The following is a 16,976-nucleotide window of genomic DNA, read 5'->3' as shown; positions in this document are numbered from 1 at the left end:
CTTTATTTTTCCTCAAACAAAAAAACACAGCTACTTTGCTGCTGACACTCACAGAAGGCAAACATAGTTAAGAAAAGAAGGTACATTTCTGCCTAATTATTTCACAATAGGGTACCAGAGCAGACCCAGAATGAATGAATCAACTAAAGAATGAATGAACAAAAACAAACAAGGGTAGGGACTAGACTTCAGTGCTCACCTAACAAGTGCAAGGCCCTTATTCCATCCTTAGCACCGAACCAAACCACACAACAAAGCTTCAGGGCTTAGGGGGCTTCTAGACAATGGTAAGGATATCACACAAGATACTCAAGTTTGATTTGCCGTTTGAAACTCTAAAAGTAGAATACATACATGTGCAGAATCTGTCCCTCAAGTGATTCCTGACCACTAAAAGAAGCCAACTCAGGACAGGTTACAATTACCAAAGAGGCCTTTGAAGACAAAGACAGATTTGTTTAGGAAATGGACACTAGACCTCTGAAGAGCAGACGTTTTCTTCATGTACAGGAAGAAGTCTTCCTGCCCTTTCACTGTTTTTTTCCCAACTTCCTATTCTTCATAAGGCGTTGGCCTTGACTTCTGTTACTGTGATAACTACAGACCCTTCAGGAGCACTGCTCAGGGACAACTAAAGGACTGACAGAATAATACTGTAAGCACCTTACAGTCAGCAAAATCTGGATCCAAACCTTAAATTCCATTTTGAGCGGTACTGACACAGGTAGATCTCTGACTAAAATGGAGACAATATGCTCAAAGTAGACATGACTCTGGAGCTGGAGAGACAGCTCATTAGTAAAGAGTCTCAACTGCTCTTCCAGAGGATAAAGGTTTGATTTCCAGAATTTACAGAGCAGCTCATAATCATGTGTAACTTTGGTTGCAGGGAATCTGATACCTTCTGGCCTCTGCAGGTACCAGGCATACATGCGGTACACAGACATACATGCAGGTAAAACACCCATACACATAAAATAAGTATATCTTTAAAGAAAAAACAAAGCAAAGAAAAAAAAAAAAAAAAGACTGAGCCAGTAAGATGGCATGTATCTACTGTGAATACGAAAAGCCCTTGATAAATGAAACTGTGATTTTTTTATAAGACAATATTGTGGGGTAGAAGTGTGGGTGGGAGCCAATGAGAAAATCACCTGAGGTATTTCTCCTCCCTTTTCACAGAGCCAAATAGGTGTCTGGTGTTCTAATTCCCTAAAGAGGAATTGATGCCACTTTCTAAAATGAAAGTGCAGTAGACAGAATGAAGCAAAGTTAGGATTTATACTGTGAGCTATTTTTAAAACTGTTAGCTTAGCAAATTAAAGGGCTGTGAAGATCTCCTGGTTTCCATTCACAACAAACACAAGACAAGGCACTCCCCTTTATGAATCTGGCCTCCTGGCAGCAGTCTATTCTGCATAATTCATTCCTAAGGGTTTAGGAAACATCATTTTCTTAAGATCTACCAAAATAAACTATTTTCTAGGAAAAAAAAGAGGGAGAAGAGCGAAGAAGAGGAGTTTTTCTTTACAGATTTTGGTAAATCTTATGAATCACCATCCCATTCAATTTCGGAAACTACTGTCTAAATAAAACTTGGAGTTATGTCAGTGCTTTAAGTCCATCTTAAGTGTTTTTCCTTTAAAAGGGCATATGAAAAACCAGTCTGCTTTGAAACACTATTTTCTCAATTCTATGACAGATTAAGGAAAAATAAGACCTATTAGCAGCCACTAAAAAGCTATACCAAAGGTCCCAAATTGAAGCTTAAAACCAGCCACTTTTTCAGAAGTGGGAAAAGATAAATCCTGAATAACTGAGAATGTTGGCTAAGTTATAGTATTTTTAGCCCCTGTTTCATCAGATAAAAACTTTATTTTAATAGTGATCAGAAGTTTCAATTATCGCTGGAATTGAATTTCAGGAAGTAGTATGCAGATAAACCCACACTTGGGAGTGTGCAGACAGCCCATTAATTGAGCCTCTTCATGAAGACACTGCTAAGAAAAGGAAGCACCATTTCATACTTTCTTTGGAAAACACCCAAACTTAATTAGTTCAATTTGGAACATCCTGAGCTGTAAAGCCTTTGCTTAAGCATAACATAAATTTTGATTAGCCAAGTGTGAAAAACAACAAAGCCAACTTTCTTGTCCCTCTAGTTAATCTATAAATAGAAGTAATGCATCAACAAAGCAACTGGTATGCTCTGCAGGATCTCCGCTGTCTACACAGCCCAGCAAACATGCTCTCAGCACCCTGAACCAACTGCTTCTGGGGATCTGTAATAGGACCCTTTTAATAAATGGTGACTCACTGTTTGCTTTCTTCTCCAGGAGGTGGAGTCTTGCCATGCCCTTCCATTACAAAATCCTCCTGTTCCACCTGCAAAGGCAAGCACCACAGGTCAGCAGCAGTCAGTACTATGATGCGACTTAATCCAGTGCCAGGCCCTGTTCTGTGCACACCCACAGGGTGTCACTACAGTGTCTAGAGCTTGAGACTTTCATTCTCCGGAGTTGCTCATGCCTCTTCTCCTTGGGTGGATAGGTTTACAGGATGAAAAAGAAGATCAGCAACTCATGCAACTGTGACAAAGGACTAGCATCTGGAACATGAAAGACTAAGAATCAATGAGAAAATATCAGCCCATGAAAAACCTGCAAAATGACTGGGTAGGAGTGTCACTGAAGAGAACACATAAATGGTCCCTAAACACATGAAAAGCTGCTAAATTTCATGTCAGTCAGGAAAAAAAGGCAAATGAAAACCACAAAGGGATACCGCTTTACAACTACCAGGTTGGGTAAAATGACAAAGCCCAGCGATATGGAGCGTTAGAGGTGAGGAGCATGGCAGTTCTCCACTCCTAGTAGGAGGGAAAACTAGTACAACAACTTTGAGAAAGTTTGTCCTCACTTTGTACATTTGAATGTAGACTTACCACACAAACTTCAAATACATTTCTAGGTATGTGCTCTAAAGGAACTTTCATAAATATATAAAAGTATTCATTTGATATTATATTCTCTCCCCCATCTCTCTAGGAGACAGGATTTTCTCCATATAGACCAGGCAGGCCGTCACGAGGGTCCTGAACAACTGGAATGGGGCTGTCCCCAAAACTGCTGCTACCTGTTCTACTAGCTGGGCTGCCCTGTCTTGCCTCAGTGGGAGAAGCACCCAGCCTCGAGGGGACTTGGAGTAGCACGGTTGGGGAGATTTCCAGGGGGACCCCCACCCAGAGGAGAGGGGGAGGAAGAAGGATTGTTGAGGGCTGACCAGGAGGGGGACAGTGAGTAGGATGTAAAGTAAATAAGTAAAAAAATTAAATTTTAAAAAAGTGCACATGCACCACCAACATCCAGCTAACAGTAACATTTTTAACAGAGGAAAATACAAAAGTAAACATACACTGACAATAGAATAAGTAAGTTAAGACATCTTTAGCTAAGTTCAAAATCTAACTTTTGTTGAAAGAATACCTTCATCCCTTGGTATTTACAGAGGACTGACTCTAGGACTCCCAAGGATACCAAAATCTGAGGAAGCTCAGTACAAAGTAGTACAGAATTTGCATAAACCTATGCTAAGATGACACAGTTTGTACTACTGAGCCCAGAATATATTTTTTATTTCAACATATTAGTTATGTGCGCGTGTGTGTGTGCGCGTGTGTGTGTGTGTGTGTGTGTGCATTCATGTGTGCATATAAATATATGGGGAGGTCAGAGGACAACCTGTGGGATTTGTTTATCTCCTTCTACCATTGGGTCATGGGAACTGAACTCAGGTGGTCAGTCTTGTGAACAAGAGTTTTTACCCACTGAGTCATCTCACTAGACTAAGATAACATTTTGTGGTTTTTGTCCTTTCATATAAACTTTTCTTTGATTATTAGGATGGGTCGGGTATAGAGCAATCCACTGAGCTTGGTCTTGAACCATTTTAAGGACTTTCACTGAGTCACAGAGGACTCAGATCTAGTTGTTTGTCTTATCAAACTAACCATCTTTTGCAGAAACAAATGGCCTACCATAAAGTAGGATGGCCTGAGGAGGGGACTTTTAATATCCCCACCATTTATTTATAGGGTGAAGGTTATAGTCTATGAGGCCAGAGGCTACCCGGACCAAGTACATATCACCATGTGATAATACCTGGTTGAATGAGACGGTTTTTGGCACTGGCCTCTTTGCTCCTTCCTTCTTTAAAGGATGGATGGCCACAGGCCCCTGCCTTGCTCCACCCTTCTGCTCCCAAGAAGGATCTCTGTCTCCTTCCTTATGTTCCTGCTCCTGCCACCTCTGCCCCTACCCAGGCAGCACACAGGCAGAGGGAGGACCAACCCCTGACTACCCTGACTCTCCTGACTCCACTTGGAGTCTCCCTCACACTCAGGCCCTTATTGCCCACAGGGCTGACTCTACTAAAGCCTTATCCCTCTAGGCTACAGGACTGTCAGATGCTCAGAGGAGATAGTTCATGACATATTTGCCAATAATGATCTTTACAACTGGAAGTTACAGAACTCCCCATTTTCAGAAAGACTGTCAGCTCTCACAGGTCTTCTAGATTCAATCATGCTGACTTACCTGTCCACTGGGGATGGTTGCCAGCAAATGCTCCAGATCCTCTTCACAACAGAGGAGAAAGAGAGGATCATAGGAGCTGCCTGAAAATTGGTTCGGGAGCAGATGGGCTCCCCACCCAAGTCCAGGCTGATATTGATGAAGCCTTTCCTTTGACTCAACCTGACCCAGACTTTAACACTGCTGAAGGTAAGGAGAGGCTTCAGGTCTACTGCTAGCTTCTGATGGGGGCCTCCAAGAGGCCTCCAGACAGCCCACAAATTTATCTAAGGTAAGCTAGGTGATACAGGGAAAGAATGAGAGCCCCAGGGAATACCTAGAAAGATATTTTGAAGCCTATAGCACCTATTCTCCTTTTGACCCAGAAGCCAGAGAACACCAATCAGCTGTAAACAGTTTTTGTTAACCAAGCTGACCCTGACACCCATCAAAAGCTTCACCGCCTGGACAACTTTGTGGATGAGCAACTGACTGTGTTAGTAGCCATAGCTGAGACGGTTTTCAACAACCAGGACACCCTAAGGATCAATAGACCAGAGGACTGGTAAAAGTGCTACTTAATTGCTGCCATAAGTCATGATGGTCCTGATGAGAGAGAGCTGAAGAGCCTAGCTCAAGGAAAGGGAAAAGCTTGCCTCTAGCACCCAAAAGCCAGCCTCTATTTGCCTTCAATGGCCAGATTTGGAGAGAGGCTTCAAGGGACAACTGACTTGGACAAGCCTGCCTCAGGGATTCAAGAATTCACCCAGCATCTTTGACAATCCTTACCCATGAGGACTTGGGTAAGTACCGATGGGCCCACCCCCCAAGTACCTACGTTCCAGTATGTAGATGGCATCCTGATGGCAGTCTCAGACTTGGAGACATGCCAGAGGCCACATGCAATCTGCTATAGGAGCTGAGTCAATTTGGCTACCAAGTGTCTGCTAAGAAGGCCCAGATTTGTCAACTTGAGGTCACCTATCTGGGGTAAATACTCAAGGGGAGCCAGCATAAGCTGTTGGAAGCCTGGAAGCAAACCATCCTTAACATCCCAGTTCCACCAACCTAAATGCAAATACGTGAATTTCTGGGATCTGCCAGGTTTTGTAGACTCTGGGTGTCAGGATTCACTGAGATAGCTAAACCATTATATGAGGTCACCAGAGGCCAAAAAGATAAAATAGAATGAACCCCTGAAATAGACATGGCTTTTAAGACTTTAAGAAAAGCCTTACTGGAGGTGCTGGCTCTGGCTCTCTTGGACATCCACAAACCTTCCCACTTGTATGTGGATGAAAGAAAGGAGGTAGCACAGGGGGTGCTCACTCAAACTTTGGGACCATTAAAAAGACCTGTGGCTTTTTTATCTAAGAAGCTGAACCCAATGGCCCAAGGATGGCTGGCCTGCCTCCAGATCATAGCTGCCACTGCCCTTCTAGTCAAGGATGTTGCCAAAAACAAACAAACAAACAAACATGGGGCAAGAACTTGTTATCACCACCCCCTAATAGTTAGGGGATTCTCAGGAATCCACCCAGCTGATGGCTGTCCAACACCAGACTGATTCACTTTCAGGGTCTACTTTTGATTTCCCCTCACATAAGATATAACCCATAATCTGCCCTAAGCCCAGCCACCCTGCTATCTGACATCCAGAACATCATGCCAGACTTGACTGACATACCCTGGCCAGACATGGAATGTATCTAGGACCAGCTTCATCCAGAATGGAATCAGGTATACAGGGGCAGTACTTAATGAACTTGGCCTCTGTTATTTGGACAACTGCTTTGTTTCCAGGAAGAAATTCAGCCCTAAAACCTGAACTAAAGGCTCTAACCCAGGCTTTAAAACTGGCAAAAGGGGCTACATCTAACATCTACACTGACAGTAGCTATGCCGTTGCTATGGGTCATGTACATGGGTCCATATACCAAGAGAGGGGATTACTGACTGCTGAAAGAAAAACCATCAAAAATAAGGAAGAAATACTTGCTTTACTGGAGGCATTATGGCTTCCTCTCAAAATGGCCATACTTCATTACCCCAGGCATCAGAATGGGACATCAAAAATAGCTTGAGGGAACAGGCTAGCTGATAAAGCCATAAGGGAGGCTGCCCAAGCTTCTTCTGCCAACATCCTGGTGGCTTTGCCACCCTGTACACTCCCAGCCATCCCGAATATATTTCTGATGGAAAAATCAGACCAAATGACAAGGAATTTATAGAAGTGACGAATGGTTGCCGACCTCTGAAGGCTGTACCATCATCCTACCTAAGGAGGTTACTAAGCAACTCTTCCACCAGATTCATCAGGCTTCATGCCTGGGTCACCAACAACTGACAGAACTGCTGTGAGGGGCAACATACAAAACATCTGGCTTAGGACACTTGGCTGATCAGGTCATCTCACACTGTCCTACCTGCCAGGCTATGAACTCCTCAGGCCCCAATCAAGGAGCCACTCCAGGAACCAAAATCAGGGGTAACAGCCAGGGGCTAATTGGGAAATATACAGAAATAAAACCAGGAACATATGGATATAAGTATTTGCTAGTTTTTATAGATACCTTTTCAGGATGGGTAGAGGCCTACCCTACAAAGAAGGAGATTGCCAGTGTAGTGGCAAAGAAGCTTCTGGAAGACATCATACCCAGGTATGGTTTGCCTACTCTGCTTGGGTCCAATAATGATTACCACACATGTCTCAGGTAACTCAGTCTCTAGTACAGGTTGTGGGGACCAACTGGAAGTGACATTGTATATACAGACCACAGAGTTCAGGGCAAGTAGAGAGGAGGAATTGAACCCTGAAGGAGGCCTTGACCAAATTAACCCTTGAAACTAGCAGTGATTGGGTGGCTCTCCTACCTTATGGCTTATATAGAGCTAGGAATACCCCCTATACTTTAGGTCTCACTCCCTTTGAGATCCTATATGGGAGGCCCCCTCCTATGCTGCCTAACCTGCAGTCTGATATCTTGGTTGAATATGACAAACGTAAGTTTTTTAAATCCCTGGAGGCCCTCCATAGGGTCCAGAAGCAACTCTGACCTGCTGTCTCCAAGATTTATGAGCCTGCTCCTCCCCCTAACTCCCATTGCTTTGAACCAGGTAACGAAGTCTGGATTAAGTGACATAACCACAAGACCCTGGAACCTTGTTGGAAAAGACTTCACACCATGATCCTGACCATGCCTAAGGCTGTTAAGGTGGACAGGATCAGTACGTGGATATGCCACTCCCACATTAAGCCTGCTGGGAGAGAGAATCCAGCTGTTAAGGTCCATCAGAGAAGTCTTCCAGATGAACCACTATAAGACCGATGGAAGGTCACTCTGCATTGAAACTGGGACCTGAGCACTCCTGATCCTGCTTCCCTGCTGCTTATGATTTGCTGCACCAGCCAATAGCCCCCACTAGCCCCTAAATCTAATGTTAATGCTGCAACAGTGGATGAGGGATGGGACCCCTTGGATCAACAGCCCTTTCCTGGTTACAACTCTCTCCAGACCTGAAGGAACACAGTCTCTGTCTCCGCCCTTTTACAAGTCTGCTGGGGCATGCTCAGGATCAGAGCCAGCAAATCAAATGGGGAGGTCCATAGTCCTTTTTCTGTGAGGCAGGGGGATTCAAATCTGGGTACTCCCAGGGGTGATGCAACAACCTTGTCATCTAGCCTGGTCGAACGAGCTTTTGAACCCCAGAGACCCTCTGGGATGGAAGATGTTCAGCTCTGTTCCTGGGCCCCCTGGTAAAGGGCTGGGTTTGAGGTAGCCGGGGACCCAACAGGACTTTGTCTGTCAGGGACGGCAATTATCTCCCCATGCTCCCGGATTTCAGACTACTCCCTGCAGTCCACATCTCTCATTAACCTATACCTTGCAGACTACAGATGACGCAGAGTTGCCCCTCCTTTTATGAAAGAAAAGAGAGTGGGATGTCGGGCCTTGGCCATTTAACCTGCACCATCAATCACGTAGGATGCAGGTAGAGGGCATGATTGACAAGTCTCCACCTCCAGAGATTAAAATATTAATGAGTTATCTAAAGACGGGGGGGGGGCATAGCTAATTAAGTTATTCCCTCCCCTTTTCCCCCTCCCTATAAAGCCAGGGGAGCCTGGCTTTTGGCGGGGAGCACGCACCATCTACACCCACTCACCACACCATGAACAATAAAAGCTTTGGAAAACCAGAAAAAAAAAAAAAAAAAAAAACACCAACAACCTTGTCATCAAATTCACAGGAGCTGGCAGGAAGGCTGATTAGACTGTTGGTAAGACATGGGGACTAAGACTTCACATCTCTGGCTATGCTCCTGGACTCCTAGTTAACTGTCCAACTGCTCTAACCTGGCCTTGTGAGACCTATGGCTCCCTTAGTCCCCAACAAGGTATTAGTGAAGCAGAACCAATCCCCCACCATCTCTGCTTCTGATCACCATCACTCCCTCATCAGGATACACCACTCTTTCGCCCCATTGAGGTCTCATTTCATCTAACCAACTGTTTCTTAAAACTATTCTACCTCCTGCATTACCAATTCCATTGCCTGGGGCCGGACCCCTGCAATTATTAGAAGCCATCTTCCAGGTTCTTAACTCCTCCCACCCAGACTTAACACAGGACTGTTAGTTATGCTTAAATGCTCAGCCCCCTCCTATGAAGGAACAGCTATCCCTGGAGACTATTCACAAACAACATACAGTACTTAATGTAGATAGCAGCAACCAGATATAGGTAAGCTGACCTGTCGATAACAGGAAAGGATTCTGTTGGGAATAAGGTACCCTCAGCCTATTCCTACCTCTGCAACCACACTGTAGCCCCTACTACTGTTGGATACATGCTTCCTCCAGAGACTGCTCGGTGGGCTTGTAACTCAGGACTTACTCCATGCATTTATGGCCTGGTTGTAAATATGACTGAAAAATTTTGTGTCCTAGTATAGCTTGTACCCAGAGTGATTAATTACTCTGGGAAAGACGTCTTCAACTAGCTAGCATCTCCAAACAATCGGGTAAGAAGGATGGACATTCCTGATATGTTACTAGGTTCTCTCCTTGGCATAGGGCTGGCCAGAGCTGCTAATGTAGGGGCCTCAGCCCTAATACTCCTAAATAAAAATTATAGGGCCCTATGGATCAGATACACAGGATATATAAAAGTCCATCACAGCCCTGCAGGATTCCCTATCCTTCCTGGCAGAAGTACTCCTATAGAACAGAAGAGGCCTAGACTTGTTATTCCTCCAGCAGGGAGGACTCTGTACAGTCTTAGGTAAGGAATGTTGTTTCTATGTTGACCTCTCAGGGGTGGTCAAAGAATCGATGGCTTTAGTTACAAAGAGACTACAAGACAGAAGAATAGAAAGAGAACAGTCTCAGGGTTGGTATGATCTTCTTCAACTGGTCTCCTTAGCTAACTACCCTCATCTCTGACCAGTCCTCTTATCCTACTGATGTTTGGCCTTGAATTGCAGTCCCTATATAACCAATGCTTAGTTAAGTTTATTAAGGAATGGATTTCCACTGTTCAATTGATGATTCTCAAACAACAATACCAGCCCACAGAAACATCAAAAGGATTCAAGATGGCCCATTATTGAAGTGAGAATTGAGAGGACAGAGACAGACTGACTCCATGATAGACTTTAAATTGGCAGTTCAGGAGACTAGGCCTTGATCTCTGTTTCCAAAAACTGGGCAAGTCCAGGCAAGTCAGTTACTGGAAAAACCCCATTTCAGGTAGCCAATCAGAAACTGCCCAACCATCAGTAGCTGCCCTACCACCTGGCCTGAGGTAAGGGCAGTGAGTCAGCAACAGTTTCCTGCCCCTCACCCCCCAGAAATAGTTCTGGACTGGCCCTAGATATAGAGCCAACCAATTAAGATAAAGCTCACCTACCCCTCTCTGGAATTCTCTTAATTCGAGTTAAATTGGGCCTGCAAGCTCACTTGAGTGTCTCCATCTTGGTAAATGGTAGAACCCAGCATGCTGGACTTCTGCAAAATAAAATGGATGCTCTTTGCTTTTGCTTTTGCATACTATTTGAGTCTGGGGTATCATTCTTGGGTGAATCTTGAACCCTTAAAACAGATAGGTCCAAAGAGCTGGGATCACAATTTAAAGAGAAAAATATCCATTTCTTATAGGTTCTAGTTATGTGGAAGACAGACTAGTTCCATGGTATGCTCAGGTTTAGGCACTTGCCACCAAGCTTGACAATATGAGTTTGACCCCTGCAGCCCACATGGAAGAAACAGAAAACTAACTGTCCTCTGATTTTCACACATACAATGTGGCACACATACTATATAAACACAAATGATTTTAAAAATCACTAGCTGGTGCCTCAGGGTTTTCTAGAGTCACAGAACTTATAGAATGTCTCTATACATATTAATGGAATTTATGGTGTAATAACTTACAGTCTGCAGTTCAACAAACCTAATAATAGGTACCTGTGAATGGGACATCCAAGAATCTAGTAGTTGCTCAGTCCCCATGAGGCTGGTTGTCTAAGCTGGTCTCCTGTTTGTTTTTTTGTTTGTTTGTTTTGTTTTGTTTTTCGAGACAGGGTTTCTCTGTATAGCCCTGGCTGTCTGGGAACTCACTCTGTAGACCAGGCTGGCCTTGAACTCAGAAATCTGCCTGCCTCTGCCTCCCAAGTGCTGGGATTAAAGGCGTGCGCCACCACTGCCCTAAGCTGGTCTTCCGTAGAAGTAGGCTCCAACAGATGTGCTAGCAAGTAAATCTCCCTTCTAATGTCCTTATGTAGGCCTCCAGCAGAAGGTATGGCTCAGATCAATGGTGTATACCACCATGCCTGGATCTAAAACTTGCTTTGTCCCAGGCTGACCTTGAACTCTGAGATCTGCTTGCTTCGTCTTCTGAAATTAAAGGCATGTACTACGTTGCGTGGGCCTAAGATTTTCACAGCCACTATGCCTCAAGATCTCTATGTCAAGATCTAGGTTAGAAACCTGTCTTCCAGCCTCAAGATCTGGATCACAGTTGTGCCTTCCATTCTGGATTGTAGTTCATTCCAGATGTAATCAAGTTGACAACCAGAATGGCCATCACACTGGGTATGGTAGCTCATGGATGTAATTATGGTACAAATGTAGAAGTATCACTGCAAGTTCAAGGCCAGCCTGGCCTACACAGTAAGTTTCAGGACAGCCATGGCTATACAGCAGAACCTCAAAAAACAAACAAACAAACAAACAAACAAAGTACTGAGTTGTGTATTTTATACACTTGACCATACAAATGCCATCTTTTAATCAAGTGAAAAAAGGTTTAAAAAAGAAAGAAAGAAAAAAAGAAAAAGACAACTGAAATGTAATGTTTCTGGGAACTTTAGGCTTAAATTGTTTTCTCAAAGACCTAGTTTCCTGCTCAGATATATCACAAAACTGTCTTCCTAAATAGTGTTCCCAGTTAAAAACCTCTCAATGTGACCACTGTTTACTACCAGAGAAAAGTCCAGATGGGTGTTTTACTGGTAGCCAATACTACAATATCACCAGACTGCTAAGTAGCAATAATCAAAACCCTCACAAAGTCCTCAGTATCAGTTCCAGATCTTCAAGTCCAGCCCTCATGTCCTAGCTGGCTGGCCCAACAAACTCAAAATTAAACAGTATCTTATTTCCCAAATTTCTTTTCCTATTTTTAATTGCCCAATTTTTTCCTTTGTCCATGTTTGCATGCTTCCACGTGCATGGTGAGCACACATATGTGGTATTTGCATGTGTGGGTATACATGTAATGTGTATACAATCATGTGAAAGTCCAAGGTGATGTCAGGAATCATCCTAGACCACTCTTTTACCTTAATTGTTAATGCAAGGCCTCTTCTCAATCAAACCCCGAATCTGTTGATATGATTAGTCTCACTAGCCAGCTTTCTATGAGGATCCCCTATCTCTATCTTCCAAGGCTGGAATTAAAAATGGGCTGCCACACCCATCTGGCATGTATGTGTGTTCTGAGAACCAAACTTCTGTTCTCCTGATTATACTGCAAGCACTTTAAGCACCGAGCCACCATTCTGTAGCTTTCCATATCTCATAATTCTTTTGTTTGTTTGTTTGTTTTTGTTTTTCAAGACAGGGTTTCTCTGTGTAGCACTTGCTGTCCTGGAACTGGTTCTGTAGACCAAGCTAGCCCTAAACTTACAAAAGATCTCCCTGTTTCTGCCCACTGCCCAGTGCTGGGATTAAAGGCATGAGTAAGCAACTGCCACCCGGCAATGTATCTTCTAATTCTTATGTAAATAGTATCACAATTTTCTAAGACCCCTTAAGAAAGAAATCTGTAATATACACAAACTCCTTAATCTCTCTTCCTTAATTTCACATTCAATGAGACTCCAAGTGGGACTTGTACCTGGGGCACTGAACAGGTAGGTGTTAGGCATTGTTAAAGAACTTTAAAATCACTAAACTAAAAATCACTACTGGTGTTGTTGATAAGTTCTTCGAGTTATTTGTGTAAACAAGCACAAATGGAGGAGGCAGTGTGCTGACTCAGTATTGTTGAGCTGTTGTACTCTGCCTTGCTGCCCCACCTTCCCTGAGCAAAGGGACTGCCAGTCAAACAGCCAGATGCCCGCTCTTACTCTAGCACCAGCTGTTTTAAACACTTCTCTGACACATTCAGGAAAACACATGATGATCCAGCTGCTTGCTGTTGCTCCTGAAAGTACAAGGCCCAGTGAGGACTGTTTCAAAGTACCAGATGTTTTGCTATTAGAAACCTCAATGAACTCAAGGTGACTCTGCAGCCAGAGAGGGTGTACTTTCCCTAACGGCCTACTAGAGGGAATTCTGTAACTGGTCCGGAAAGAGAAGACACTGCTGACTAGCGCAAACACAAACCCTCATTTGCACAAGAAGTTTGCTATGATGACTTTATAAGCAAGCAGGCTTGGTTGTAACATTATACTCAATAAATGACTTTTCTCAAGTATTTTTCTCTGTCTTTTCAGGCTCAGTTGGAAATAAAAGAAATGACATCGAAGCAGTGGCAGAGGCAGCAGAGGGGCAGCAATTGCAGAACAGCTGGAACACAGAGCCAAGAGGCCATGAATAGCTCAATAAAAGGCAGAACTGAGCAGTGGGTAGGCTGAGCTGCACACACAGGAACACATGCACATCCATACACCACACACAAACAAAAACAACACAAAAGGTAGTTGTCATCTGAACAATGACAGCTAAAGTTATCCCTTAGATCTTCATATGTACACACACAAAACCAAGACACTGAAATTCCTAACATTGTAACAGCTTCCATCTCAGATCAGGTGTTTTGGTCAGTAACCCTTAGTGTTGCATGATGTGACAGCATCTGCAACACAAAGCACACACGTTGTGTGTCAGAATCAAAGCTGCTCTGAAGCTGGGTAATCCAACAGTGGCATGCACTACCCAAAACACCTTGTGTTCATTATACACTTGATTTTGCCTTAATTTTTGGTTGATAAATGTTCATAAATCTTTTGTCAAATTTTCACAACCCCACGTTCTTGACCTGTCTCATACAGGTGCCCTTTCTTTTACCTTAGCTAGGAAACAGGCAACTTGGGCTCTGGGCCTCACTAACAATTCACACAGTTTCACCCCAACATTCATTATGAAAATGAAAAAAATCCTAGAATTTGACTTTGCCCATAAAATTCCTCAGCTCCTACCTTTTGCTGAAATCTTCAAGAAAACTTCAAGGCTTCTGTTTTCATGGTGCTCCTTCCCAAAGACCCTTCAGATCTTAACACAGGAAGGCAGACTCTTTCCTTCTCAATATCCCACATTTGCTTCTCACTTGGCTTGCTCTTAGGACAGCCCTGTCTTCTCAACCCTCTTGTTTCATCTGCAGCGTCTGCCACAGATTGGGTCATCCCTTAGCAGGGGTGCACAAGTTTTCCTCTGTCCTCCCACCTCGGTCCTTGGCACTACTCCCCAGTCGTTTCCATTTTCTAGGAGGTAGCTGCTGATGTCTAGCACTTCCTCTCTTTCTTCCACTGCCCCTACACCTCTACCACTGCAGGGCCTATGATCCTATGTTCTACTTCCCCTTTGGGTGAGCTTGGGATAGGCAGAAGCAATGTAATCTTTGTGGCCAGAGCACAGCCATGGCCGGCATGTGACATGCATTCATTTAATACACTTTCCACAGGCCTTTTTTCAGAAAGTAGACAGCGGAGTGAGTATCCCATCGCTCCTCCACAATTCCCCAACATAAAGGGTCCATCCACTAGGCAGCTATTCCTGCTCCACAAGGTCAAAGACTGTCTCGAGAATTTATTCCACACAAAGTCTCTTGTTTATTCTTCTGACCATAACTACAAGCTTGTGTCTTTTCCTCATCACCCTTCCCCACCTCTACTCCTCTGCCAGGCCAGCGTCATTGCCTGCTCCCCAAACTCTTCATCTACACAAACTATTCTGCTTTCTCTGGCTCTTCCTATCTAAGAAACTCTTCTTTCTCTTGCATCCAATCCCCATTTTCAGTAAGTCTGTCTCTTCAACTGATACATATTTTGCAATCTCTCTTAATCTAAAATTTATTTTTGGCTTTGTGGCCTCTTGTATTTCCCTATTACTTTTTTTTTTTTTTTTTTTTTTTTAACCACTCCATCTTTAACCACCTGCAACGCAAATCTCCCAGCCTTCCGAGTGTTGGGATTACAGGTGTGCAACACCATGGCCAGTTTTTTTAATTATTTATTTTTATTTTATGTGCATTAGTGTTTGCCTGCATATGTGTATATGTCTGTGTGAGGCTGTCAGATTCTGGAGTTACTGACAGTTGTGAGATGCCATATGGGTGCTGGGATTTGAACCCCAGTCCTCTGGCAGAGCAGCCAGTGCTAGTCTAAGTCACTGAGCCATCTCTCCAGCCTGCTTTTTTATTTTCTTCAGATTTATTTATTTTTACTTTATGGGTATGAGTGTTTTGCCCACATATAAGTATACTACATGATGCAGTGCCTGTAGAGGCCAAAAGAGGGCGTCAGAGCCCCTGGAACAGGAGTTAGTCAGCTGTGAGCTGCCATGGTGCTAGGAACAAAATGTTTGTATTCTACTAGAGCAGTAAGTGATCCTAACTGCTGAGCCACCTCTCTAGGCCCCATGCCTGCACTTACTGCCCAAATTTTTAAGAGTAAACTATAATCAGTATTTCCATTTCTCACTAGTAACATGATTTTTGTAATTATTGAAATTCATAATGAAGACTGATTGATTGCTTTATTAACTGGTTTCTATAAAGTTAGGAAAGTGTTCTACCATTTAGCTGCACCCCAGCTCTCATATACGTGTTTTAAATGTCATATTATATCTCCTCCCCAATCCTTATCTCCCTTCCTTGTCTATCCTCTCAATCTGAGTCATGGTTTATCTTTAAATCAATATTTACTTCAAACAAGACTATTAGTAAGTTAACAACACATACAGCTGAATCACATGGAATGGTATAACTCAATTTTCTACCTTGTAAAGTTTTCCCCCTCTAGAAGCAGCAGAGTGAGCTTGCATGTTCCCACAGTTGCCACACAGGAGCTACATGTCATTCTAAATTCTGCTTGGGGGTACCCTGTTGTTTTCTAAAATCCTCTGCAATTTTCTACTATGTTTGCTTTTCTTAAAATGCAAACCATTAAGTACAGCTCTCTCTTCACTAACTGCTTGTACCGGGCAGGTACTGCAGTCTAGAAACAGTTCCTTCAGGTGTTGGATATTTCCTCTATGTACCTGACAATTTCCTCTCCTCTGATTTCTGTTCTCTCCTCTTAGAAGTTCTGTTATTTAATGTTCAGTTCTGGAGTTGATCCATTAACATTTTTTTTAACTTAGCCATGTCTCTCTCATCAGTATTTTTTCATCTTACTTTCTGAGGATTCTCTTAACTTTATCTCTTAACACTGAGAATAAATGCATATTTTTTACATGGTTCTGGAGAAGGAACTCAGAATCTGATATACACTAGGCAGGTACTCTAGGACTGTAGTATGACATCCTTGCCTCCATAACCATTAGCTGAACAGTTCATAGGTGCTAAACACATTTCTGTGTAAATACCACTGATCTAACACTTAAAAAGAAGTTTCTCATCTGAAATCCAGTATTACTTAAGAACAAGTCCTTATTCCCCACTCTTGGTCTCTGAGCTTTGTGTTTCTATGAATATGACAACTCCAGGTAGGTGGGACAATACCTTCCTTTTTGTAACTGTTTATTTCATACTATTACCAAGCTCACCTATGTTGCAGCTTGTGTCCAGATTTTCTTCCTTTTTGAAGATAAAGCATGCTGTGTGTGTGTGTGTGTGTGCGCGCGCGTGTGCGTGTGCGCGCGCGCCACATTTTTATCCATTCACCCATTAAGAAACAT

At 43.3% G+C, this 16,976-nt stretch overlaps 1 protein-coding gene across 11 annotated transcripts in view; it reads right to left on the bottom strand.

Moving 5' to 3' along the window:
- Tnrc6b (trinucleotide repeat containing adaptor 6B) overlaps positions 1-16,976 on the bottom strand; it is a 205,858-nt gene that overhangs the window by 130,542 nt on the left and 58,340 nt on the right. For 10 of the 11 annotated variants that reach the window (XM_076911659.1, XM_076911660.1, XM_076911653.1 and 7 more), the window contains one exon: positions 2,318-2,385. The exons of the other annotated variant lie outside the window; for it this stretch is intronic. In XM_076911659.1, coding sequence (XP_076767774.1) covers positions 2,318-2,385 — 68 coding nt within the window. The remainder of the gene's footprint in view (positions 1-2,317; positions 2,386-16,976) is intronic. 11 annotated transcript variants of the gene reach the window in all.

The sequence above is a fragment of the Arvicanthis niloticus genome, chromosome 13 (assembly GCF_011762505.2).
Source record: "Arvicanthis niloticus isolate mArvNil1 chromosome 13, mArvNil1.pat.X, whole genome shotgun sequence".
Lineage (NCBI taxonomy): Eukaryota > Metazoa > Chordata > Mammalia > Rodentia > Muridae > Arvicanthis > Arvicanthis niloticus.
The sequence above is the reverse complement of the archived record's forward strand: the minus strand, read 5'-3'. Positions and strand labels throughout refer to the sequence as shown.